Source organism: Etheostoma cragini, chromosome 17 (assembly GCF_013103735.1).
Source record: "Etheostoma cragini isolate CJK2018 chromosome 17, CSU_Ecrag_1.0, whole genome shotgun sequence".
Taxonomy (NCBI): Eukaryota; Metazoa; Chordata; class Actinopteri; order Perciformes; family Percidae; genus Etheostoma; species Etheostoma cragini.
The window spans coordinates 15,310,680-15,322,045 of NC_048423.1; the positions used below are offsets into that span (position 1 = coordinate 15,310,680).

General features: G+C 38.6%; 1 protein-coding gene across 5 annotated transcripts; it reads right to left on the reverse strand.

Annotated features, from left to right (window-relative positions):
* Window positions 1-4,320: 4,320 nt before the first annotated feature.
* Window positions 4,321-10,240, reverse strand: slc29a3 (solute carrier family 29 member 3). Of its 5 annotated transcripts, none has more exons than XM_034897505.1 (7): window positions 10,042-10,240; window positions 8,951-9,119; window positions 7,859-8,266; window positions 7,293-7,375; window positions 6,785-7,011; window positions 6,058-6,220; window positions 4,321-5,084 (listed from the first exon to the last, which is right to left on the reverse strand). In XM_034897505.1, exons 3-7 carry the CDS (start codon window positions 8,174-8,176, stop codon window positions 4,448-4,450), a joined length of 1,428 nt encoding a protein of 475 aa, XP_034753396.1. In that variant the 5' UTR covers window positions 8,177-8,266; window positions 8,951-9,119; window positions 10,042-10,240; the 3' UTR covers window positions 4,321-4,447. The 5 variants fall into 5 exon arrangements, with proteins under 5 accessions (XP_034753396.1, XP_034753394.1, XP_034753395.1 ...); XM_034897503.1 differs by having other exon boundaries at window positions 8,945-9,119; XM_034897504.1 differs by having other exon boundaries at window positions 8,914-9,119.
* Window positions 10,241-11,366: the final 1,126 nt, after the last annotated feature.

Here is an 11,366-nt window from a genome sequence, read left to right on the forward strand (position 1 = left end):
TTGGCTGCTTAGAAATTAAGTGTTAACGAGCAGTTGGACAGGTGTACCTAATAAAGTGGCCGGTGAGTGTATATATTGAAAAAGTCACGAAGCATTTCATGACAAAACATCACAGGATACTTTAAAGACTTTAAAGACATGTCATGAAAACCTCAAGTTGTATGTGATCAAAAAGTAACAGTATAGTGTCATGAAAAACGTCATTAAAAAGTTGTATGTCATGAAAACCTCAAAACGTCAGTACAGCATGTCATAAAAACTTCATAAAAAGTCCTAGTATTGTGTGTCATTAAAACAAAAGGTCATGTGACCGTATGTCAAAAATACATGAAAAAGTCTGTATGTCATGGAAAACTTGAAAAAAGTAAGTGTCCTCAAAAGTTGTAGGATAGTATGTCATGAAAAACAAGAAGTCATGGTATAGTGTGTCAAAAATGTCATGTAAAACTTAAAGTACTAGTGTCATGTAAAACTAAAAAAAGTCATATTATGTCATGGAAACCTCTTAAAGTCATATAGTATGTGACAAAAAACAAAACAAAATCATCGTATAGTGTGTCAGGAATTGTGTGTTATTACATTTTCCGGAAAAAGTCATAGTATAGTATGTCAAACCTCATAAAAAGTCATAGTATAGTATGTCAGTAACCTCAAAAGTCATACACAGTATTTCATAAAAAAAACTTCTTTAAAAAGTCATAGTATAGTATGTCAGTAACCTCAAAAGTCATACTACACTGTCATAAAAAAACTTCTTTAAAACGTCATAGTATAGTATGTCATGAAACTTCATAAAAAGTCATAGGATAATATGTCATGAAAAACAAAACAATAAGTCATAATAAAGTGTCAAAAACTTCATGAAGACTCATAGCATAGTATGTCATAGAAAACTTCAAAAAAGTAAAGATATGTTATTACATGTCACGAAAAAGTCATTGTTTAATATGTCATGGAAACCTCATAAAAAATGTTCAAAAAAGTCATAGTGTAGTGTGTCATGAAAAACTTAATAAAAAAGTCATAGTATGGTATGTCAAAGATTTCATAGAAAAGTCCCAGGATAGTATGTCATTAAAACCTCTTAAAAAAGTCATAGGATAGCATGTCAAAATGTATGAAAAAGTCAGTGTATGTCATGGAAAACAAAGATGTAATAGTTTCCTGTAAAACTACATAGTGTCTCAAATATTTCATGAAGAGTTATAGCATAGTATGTCATGGAAAACTTCAAAAAAGTAATAGTATGTTATAATATGTCACAGCATAGTATGTCATGAAAAACATTACTAGATCTATCAGGCAAGACAAAAAACAAAAAAGTCACGTATACTGTGTCAAAAATGAAGAGTAAATCATGGAAAACCTAAAAAAAGTAATAGTGTCATGTAAAACTCATAAAAAGGTCATAGTATAGAATGTTATGAAAAGCTTCTTAAAAAAGTCACAGGATAGTGTGTCAAATATTTGACGTACTATAGCATAGTACGTCATGGAAAACTTCAAAAAAGTTATAGTATGTTATAAAATGTCACAGCACAGTATGTCATGAAAAACATTACTAGAACTATCATGCAAGCCAAAAAACAAAAAAGTCACGTATACTGTGTCAAAAATGAAGAGTAAATCATGGAAAAAATAAAAAAAGTAATAGTGTCATGTAAAACTAAAAAAACTTGAAAAAAAGTATTAGCGTCGTCAAAAGTCATAGTATAGTGTGTCAAATATTTCATGAAGAGTCATAGCGTAGTTTGTCTTGGAAAACTTAAAAAGTTAATAGTGTGATAATAGTAGATAATAGATATAATAGTGAATAATATGTCATGGAAACCTCAAAAAAAGTCATATTATAGTATGTGATGTTTTCATGAAACAGTCAGCTTATCATGACAAACTTCAGAAAAAGTCACAGGACAGTAAGTCATGATAAAGTTCATACAAAGAATGATGTCATGTAAACCTCACTACAAAGTCTTAGTATAGTATGTCATAAGAACTCATATTATAGTAATTAATTCATATTATAGTACAGCATGTGACAAAAAAAACAAAAAAGTCATAGTATAGTATGGCATAAGAACTTAAAAAATTAATATTATAATACAGTATGTGACAAAAAAAAACACCATAACTTTAACGGACCACACTCTTATTCTAACTCAGCCTTCATTTTGATTCAACTGGCAACATTAGAACGTTCCCTGTTGTTGGAGAATGTCGGATTGGTGTGGCACACAGAAGCTACTTTTTATCACTTCTGATGGACTGCAGCTCAAGTACACACTCAAAAATGATGACAGAAATCAAAGTTGTTACTGGAAATGTTCAGTTTATAAAGTCAGTCTGATCAAGTTCAGTTAGACGGTTTACAGACTGCAGACCATAGCCTAGTGGGTATTGAAAAGAATCACCCCCCCCCTTTAAAATAGTCACATTTTGTTGCTTTGCAGCCTGAAATGAAAACGGACAAAACTGTTTTTGTGTTATTCAACTGGAAAAAAAATTACACTTATAAAACAGAAATCACTGAATTGTATAAAAAAAAAAAAAAGAAAAAAAAAAAAATCACCCCACTCCTAAAAATGACTTGTAAACCCAACCGGGTGTAGTTAATCACTTTCTCAATAGCACACAAGACCAACTGACTTTCAACTGTGATCAGCTGGGGTCATTTTTGATTAGCTCAGCCTGAAACAAGTTTTTCGAAGCATGTCAGTCCTTGGGAGTGCAAATGAAGAAAACTAAGATTAAGCTGTGGATAAGCAGAAGTCAGGAGATGTATACAAGAAAAATTAAAAGTCTTTATCAGTGCCTAGATGCACAGTGATTATTAAAAAAGTGGAATGTATTTGGTATAACACAGACCCTCCCTGGGTCGGGACGTTGCTCCAAACTGGATGAAACAGCCAGGAGGAAACTGGTAGGAGAGGCTACAGCAACTCTGAAGCAATTGCAGGAATTCATGACAAAGAGTGGTCATTGTGTGCATGTGACAACAATATCACATTCTCCAGGGAGGGTTCCAAGGTAAAAGGCACTCCTCAAGAAAGGCCACATGCAGTCACGACTGAGCTTTGCCAAGACGCACCCTTGAAGATTCTAAGGCCACTTGGAAAAATGTGTTAAGGTCAGATGAGACTAAAATAGAAATGTTTTGCCTCAACGCCAAACGATATGTCTGGCTCACCATCTAAATAGCACCATTCCTACAATAAAGCACGGAGGTGGTACTATCATGTTATGGGTTGTTGTTTCTCTCCAGCAGGGACTGGAGCACTTGCCAGGATAGAAGGAAAAATGGATGGGCCAAAATAAGGTCAAATTCTTGAGGAAGATTTGCTGCTCTCTGCCAGAAAGTTGTCAATGGGAAGAAGATTTACCTTCCAACATGACAATGACCCAAAGCACACAGCAAAACTGACCACACAGTGGTTGAAGGAGAGAAAGGTGAATGTCCCTTTATGACCTAGTCCCAGACCAGACGTAAACACCACCGAAAATCTGTGGAAGGACTCGAAGACAGCAGTCCACAAACGGTCCCAACCAGATTTAACTGAACTTGAGCAGTTCTGCAAAGAAGAGTGGTCAAATATTGCAACATCTAGATTATGTTAGTAGAGACACATCCCAAAAGACTAAAGGTTGTAATCAAAGTAAAAGGTGGTATAAGAAAGTACTGAAATAAGGGGGTGATCCTTTTTCCAACTCAGTGATTGTTTTTTTTTGTTTTGTTTTTCTGACATGTTGGTGTTATATCAATACAGCTGAATGAAACAAAAACTGGGTCTGTCTTCATTTCAGGCTGCAAAGCAACAAAAGGTAATTTAAAAAGGGGTTAAAATGGGTTAAAATGGGGGGGGGGGGGATTCTTTTCTAAACCCACTGTAAAGCGCTGTAGACATGAATCAACCACATAACACATATTACAATCATCCATGTTTTTCTAGCTGTTTCCCTCACTGAGATGTGGTTCTTCTTTACCATCTGCATATTTTACTACAGTTGAACCAACATAACATTAAACACCCACTACATAACAGCTTATGTACCACAAATTATCACCAAATTATCACCCAAAACCAAATAATTCTGCAAAATCTTTTGCAATATAAAAAAACCTATTTGGTGTTTAACGAGGTGTCCCTTAGATTGCTCATGTTGCTTGAAGAGCCACTACCTGATCTTAAATATGTAGAGACCAAGTCCCGACGGACACAGTAATCATCACATCGTGGGCCACATCAATGTAAACAAGATACATATTACTGTGAGGTATGAAGTAGTTAACGCTTTTTGATTAAGAGTAGAAATGAGAAGCTTATCTGCACTTTTCCCTCATGGCTTTCCTAGTGCACTTAGCATCACAGTGTTGGGAGGCTCTGGTATTCATTAGAATTCACTGTCCACCTTCTGTCTGCTATATAAAGCAACTAGACCACTGTTCTGGTCAGATGCAGTGCACAATAAGCACAGAGACAGCAGATCCCACAGCCAGTCCCAGAGTGAGGAAGAAGGACATGACCACTCCTGTGGCCTCTGCCAGCTCTCGAGGTACCACCTTAGGGCCATAAATCATTGGCAGAGTGCCTAAGTAGCCATTAGTTAGGCCTAGCAGGCAGTTAAAGACCACAGGGTATAAGTCATGGCCGAACAACACAGTGTGGAGGTGGTCCCTCGGTTGGTAGTTGCAAAACATGAAAAGTGGCACAATGACGGAGCGACACAGCACCAGTGCGGGCAGGACTCGGCTGGCGGGACCAGGAACCTGAAGCCAGGCTGTGGCCTGCCTGCCGCAGAAGTCAGCTACGTTGTACAGGAGGAAGCTGGTGAGGGGTACAAAGTAAGTGGTTGTCCAGGGGCTGCCGCTGTCTTTGTTGATAGACTGGATCCCAGAGGATACCGCAGGGAACACCATGATAGAGATGAAGAAGACGTAGAAGACGCTAAAGCCGAGCACCCACGTCTTCCTGAGGATAGGCTGCAGGGGTGGGATGGAGACGGTTTTCCCTGTGCCTGCTGCTGCTGCTTCCTCCTCCTCGCTCATTACTCCAGAACTGGTGCACGTTGCTGCAAGCATGTAGTGTCTAGAGAGAAGAGAAGCAGAACGTGGCATGAAACTTACCAGTCCCCTTAACATTAGTTTGTATCATTAAATTGTCCCAATGCTGTCTTCAAGGCCTGGTTAGCCTTTAAAATGACTTTTAAATGCAAATAGTCAAACTGTGTTAAATGCAGCCTTAAATAAATAAAGACTAAAATAATCATTTTTGAGTTGAATCAAACAGAAGCTGCCCATTTAAAATAAATGAAAAAATAATGATTTGGTAAGAATCCCAGACTGTTAATATTAGTGGACAGCGCATGTGTGACGTCACCCATCGGTTTGTGGAGATCAGCTATGAGTCATTGAGTCTGCCGTTACAGGAGTGAGGGAGTAGCCCTTACACTCTACGTTACGTGTTAATACACACTTTCACTGACAATAACTTCATGGAACGCCCTAAAACACCCCCTTTGTTGATGATTTTAAAATCAACAAGACCATAATTCAAAAACTAAACATCATTCGGTATTGCAGAACACTTAAAACTAGCAATTGAGACGATAAACACATTATGAAAAGGTTTACGGAGGTAGTGATAAATTAAGTGAGTAGTGGGTCACTTTCTCACAGACTTCTACAGAAACCGACTGCACATGTCGCCCTCTGCTGGAATTCAGATAGAAAAGGTTTAAGCCACTTCAGCCTTTGCAGCACTTTGCCGAACCGGATGCTTTGCTATAGTTAACGGTCTATGGTAAGAATACTTGTTACAATCATTAGTTGTAACAATCATTTAGGAACTACTTTGGCACCATCTGGTGGTGGTAAGAGGCATGACACTGGCAGATTATAACGCACACCGCTAAATTATCAGTAATCTATGATCTTCAAATAAAGGAGGTAAATTGTACAGGACAAAGTAAGGTGTTAATCACCTACATTAGTAAATTAGGGGCTTGATGGGTAGTTTATGTACCGGTACGAGAACCAGAGTATCTTTGACTTCTACCGACCTGGAATATGCCAGCTTTGGCAGCAGCAGATATGAGATGATGCAGAGCAGGATGAAGACGTCGGCTGTCAAGAAATAGGCCAGAGCGCTTTCTGTCACTTTCTTTGCCACTGCCAGGTCCACAATTGATGCTACTGCACTCAGCGTGCCCCCCATGGCCTGGCCTGAGACAAAAAAACAGACCTCAGTTGGTTGATTCAGTCTGTCAGTGCAGTCAAAAGACACAAAGCTCCCTTATGTCCCACCATAAACACCTCCTTAAGGTGGTTAGTTAAATGTAACCAACTGGCCATCTTGTTTACGTTTACAAGGTAGGGAGACGGACGATAACATGACCCGGAAATGTGTGTGTATATATATATAAATTCCTAGCACCCTAAGACTACCCATAAGTTATGTCATCACTAAACCCTTAACAAAGCTGCTAAACAGGGACTACTTTTTGGTTTAATGACAGCAGAAAGAAAAGGTATGTGTACAATGTTTTTTTTATAAATGCTACAAAGACAATATGTCCCTTTGTCTATTTTATAGATGGTATCTTGACAAGTCTTTGTATGAAAAAAAAAAAAACTACTTCCATGTTTCTAAAGGTCTTTAAAATCTCATTTTTTTGTATTTGTTTTAGGACCTGTTGTATTTTCTTTTTTTTTTTGTTATGTTTATGCTTATGTAAAGCACTTTGAATTGTGTCTGAATTGTACTATTAAAAAAGGGCCATGCTTTACCTGATATAAGAGCCTGAGAAATCCTCATGGGGAAATGCCCGCTGATCCCGAACACACTGCCAGAGAAGAGGTTCGAGGCTCCGCTGACGACAGCCACACTGGCCAGCGTGACAATGAAGAACTCCGTCCTGCGGTCTGACATGTCCACCTTCACCAGCACCGTGGTAACCACAAACACCAACAGGATCACAAAAAGAGACGACAGGATCCGTACGTTTGAAGACAACCTAACACACGCACACACACGCACGCACACGCAATTTAAACAAATGAATCAGCACTTTTCTGTTGGACAAATGTGAGTCAGTAAGCTATGTTGTAGCCACAAATAATAAATATAAAATGTATTGTGCTATAGAGATGCTGTTCAAAATGACACGACTGTAGGCCCTACATAGAAGAAATGGGAAAATGTCAACAAACATTTTGAGACAAAGCAAAACATCTGAGAGGAATGTCCTGTGTGTGTGTGTGTGTGTGTGTGTGTGTGTGTGTGTGTCGAATTAACCTGTTGACTAGGACATAGTTGAGTATCAGACACAGCACAGAGGGCACCGTGGAGGCAATGGCCAGATAGCTTTCAAAGTAGTCCTGTGAATAGTTACAGACAAGGCAAACCATATGAATTGGCTTGAACATAAGAACACACTCACATAATGTCTCACACAAACTAAAAAGGAAGTGAAAGCAGAGGAGAGAAAAAAAATTCCCTTCCTTCTTTGCTATGTTTCTAAGTCAAACAAAATCAAGCACTTATCTCAGAACTCAGAAATCTCTAGAATTCATCTATTCTTGAAATGGAAATAAATAAATTGGAAGCAGATCTATCACCCTGACACTCTCTCTCTCTCTCTCTCTACCTTAGCTTAGTTGCCAACAATGCCTTAATAATTGTATAATTGGGTTGCAATGGATTTTACATTTCAGATGTGAAAGGACACTTACATATGTAACAGGACTGTAATATTTCTATGAGAAGCATGCAAAATGGCAAACATGTGCATCATCCTGTTTTCACCATCTGGTACACAAATGCACCACGAATATAGCAAAGTTGTAGTTAGTCTCACTCACACTGAGGTCTGAACGTTGCTCGTCATTGCCGGTGCCATGAGTGTTGTTACTCAGTTTGTAGAGCCAGTAGTGTTTGGCTGTTATGAAGAAGTTCCAGGGCAGCAGGGAGCCGATGCCCATCAGAAAGAAGATGATGTACACCAAACAGTAAGAGTCCTCTGGACTGTAGCGGACGGCCAGAGGCACTGACGAACGTTTGGGAATGGGTAAAGCGGAGGGACTCTGGTCGTCGCTTTCCTCATCCTCAGATCCATTGTCAAGAGCATTCGCAACATAGGCGGAGTTGAGACTGGACTGCACAGGTTCTGTGATGTCCATTTTTACAGACAGAATACAGGATACTCACAAAGTAAAGACGAGAAATTGGGAATGTTGTGGTAGTGATGGCAGGAAGTGTTAAACGGAAAGCTGTAAAGGAAAAAAATAAACTATTTAAAAAAAAAAGGGAGAAATCTAGCACTAATCTTACACGTCTTACTGGAAACAATGCAGTCTGAATACTGTGCAAACATAGAGACCACACAGAATGTAGATCCCAAAAGTGCTGGGAAATAAAGCCACTGCAGGGTAACATTAACTTTTTCAAAGCTTAACGTAATTGGTATTAATTATGGTACACATCCTGAAAATAGAACTACCTAAGGGGTACACTACTGTAACTGTGTGCTTGAAGAAACATTTGCATTAAATCTAATGTGGGTGCAGGAGAACTACAGTGGAATGTAAAGATGACATTGGAGCAACATGCTGCTTTCTATTATTTATCCGAGTGGAAGTTCCAACTAAAAAGTCAAACGTTGCCTAGCAACACGCCCCTTTTCCTCGGATTTCCGAGCTCGGATCTTGAACAACCCTTGTGGACACCAAGCAGGAATTCTGATATCCAAGGTCCGAGTCGGACCGTTTAGGATAATAGAATGCAGCACCAGTCTCCAGTGTCAACTTTACATTCCACTGTAGTTCTCCTCACTACCCCAAATAAATGACAAGAGGCAAGCCTATAAGAGACCACTCACTGTGACCTAAAAAAAAAAACACAAGTTAAAAAAACTCACTGAAAGATATTGTTATTTGGATGATGCTTACGTTTACTTGTGCTTGTCCAGAAAAAACAAGACAGGCTGTTTGATGTGAAGCCATAGTCTGGAGAGACACCCGTGCTGTAGCTGGTTGAGATCAGTCCAACTGTCCAAATCATGTGACGCTGCAGTACAAGGAGTCACATTTAACCCTGATAACACAGGCCCTGCACATGGAAGACCTACAATAGAAAAGGTGTACTCAGTTCCTTTACAACACAAAACAGTGAAGATGACAAACTGCTACCTGAATAGGGACAGAAAAGGTACATCACGTAAAAAAAAAAAAATGTCTCATCACCTTACTTCAGATGAAGGGGAATGTGCCACCACCGCACCAACAATATAAATGGGGTACTGGAGGCATTTGGCAGTAGTGTGTGGATGTGAGCCCACTGCTCTCCTACAGCAAGAATCAGTGCTGGACTTACATAAAATGAACTGAGTGCTTGGCAATTCCCACACACAGTGTGATTTTTCAAGTTCAGTGCTCAATCGCATAAAGCAACTCAGCATTTAGTACAGCACTTTCCTTAAGGCATGGGACTGTTTGACCTATTATACTGACGTACAGCATGAGATAGAGTCAGAGATCTCTGGTTCTATTTCTACTACTGACAGAATTAGAAAAACAGACTTTCACCAGCATCACTTGCTTGCGCAATATGAGGTTTTCTAACGTTACTTGAAGTATTTAAGGAGGTTAAAGGAAGGCTGATATGACAGAATAAAGCTGATCTTGCACCATAAAGCATCATGTGTGCCAGTAATAAGGAAGCAGTTTTCACATGATGCTTACCTAAAGAAATCACACAGACACATACTTCAGACGCAGCAGTTTTACTTAAAGTAAGTTTCTGGACAATGCGGAGGCTGCTCACTAACGAGTTTTTTTCACTATTCATTGACAAATTATTCGGTTCATTCTGCCGTGATCTTAAGGCAAAAAAACATGTCAAGTTTTATTTGTCAAGTGTGGACACCGTAAACTATCTATCTACCCTCGTCTTCTACAAAGTATCAACACCCGTTAGCCAACCTGGCTAGCAAGCTAGCTAGTCGACCCGTGCCTAATGTTGGGCTCATTAAATAAAATGTCCATACCTCGCTGCTACAGACTCCCTGTCTGTTGCGTCTGTCGCTTCTGCATGTGCTTCAATGATACAAAAAATCCATTCCACTGCAAACTTCATTTCTGATCAGCTGACAAACAGCATTGTTCTTCTTCTTTTGTGTTTTATGGCGGTTGCCAACCACAGTTTTGGAGCATTACCGCCGCAACAAACAGCAACAACAAGAAAACGTCCGGCACGAATCCTTCAGAATAAAAGTACCATCCACATGAATCAAAACCAGACGGACTCAAAAAGTATATTTTTACGCAATACGAAAGTCTGAGCTTATTTAAAAAAAAATTAAATCGTACAACTAAAAAAACATATTCCATGTTTTTATTTGGACAATATCAGTGTTAACGACGTATTGTTTCCAGCACGGCTTCCGTTTTTTCTTTATAAAAGCACGCATAAATTGAAGTAATAAAAGATATGAAATACTACAACGACACAATTTGTCTGTTTACAGTAATGCTATTAACTTACAATAAGTAAATGTTTTTTTTTTTGAAAAACAGACGCAAACAACAAAACAAAACTGCCCAGATGTTAGATGATATACTTTTAAATGGACTCAAACTGGATGTTTTTTCAGTGAAAATGCAGTCGTCTGATCAGCTGACTGCATTCAGCTAATCATCACTGTCTCATAATACGTGATCATCATCAAACGTACTTACATAATAGGAAGTTACAATTTTGGCAACTATCACATTCATCATACAGTACATGATAAAAGCACACTGCAATATAAAAGTTGCTTAATCATGAATGGTTTATCAAAACTAAAACTTCATTTACATTATAAATACTTACTGTTTATTTTAAAAATGCCAGAATCAGTTTTGAATACATAATTGTACCATCGGGTGTAACGGCTTTTTTCCTGAAAAGCGTGTCTAATCCATCACATTTACCACGAGAGGGCACCATAGGAAAGCATGTGCTGTGGGGTCTTCTTGCACCTCTCTGGAATGTGAAAACAATTAGCCTACAAGACCTGTAAGAAGAAAAAAGACTAAATGTCCTCCACAGATGAATGATACCACAAACATGATACCAGGTGATGTTGCATCAATACACTAATGATATATAGACGTTTGTCTTTGTCTTATACTATGAGCCTAAAATCAAATACATCAGTCATTGACTTTTCTGCAAGTTATAATCTAAGCATTATAAAAAAGCGAGCAATTAAGTGATGCAGTGAAGGCATATCAGTCCTCAATTAGCAGTGCACCTGATAAAACAGGTGCCTGCCATTAACACTATGCTGCAGTGCACTCTTACCACAGATGACTCACTTGGATGTTT

What these genes read in the sequence shown, in the direction of transcription:
- slc29a3 (XM_034897505.1), bottom strand. Translation starts at nt 8,176, where the DNA reads ATGGACATCACAGAACCTGTGCAGTCCAGTCTCAACTCCGCCTATGTT. An exon ending in AGCAACGTTCAGACCTCAGT is followed by an intron (nt 7,376 to 7,858) that starts GTGAGTGAGACT and finishes AACTATTCACAG; the next exon opens with GACTACTTTGAAAGCTATCT. An exon ending in TTCTCAGGCTCTTATATCAG is followed by an intron (nt 6,221 to 6,784) that starts GTAAAGCATGGC and finishes TTTTTGTCTCAG; the next exon opens with GCCAGGCCATGGGGGGCACG.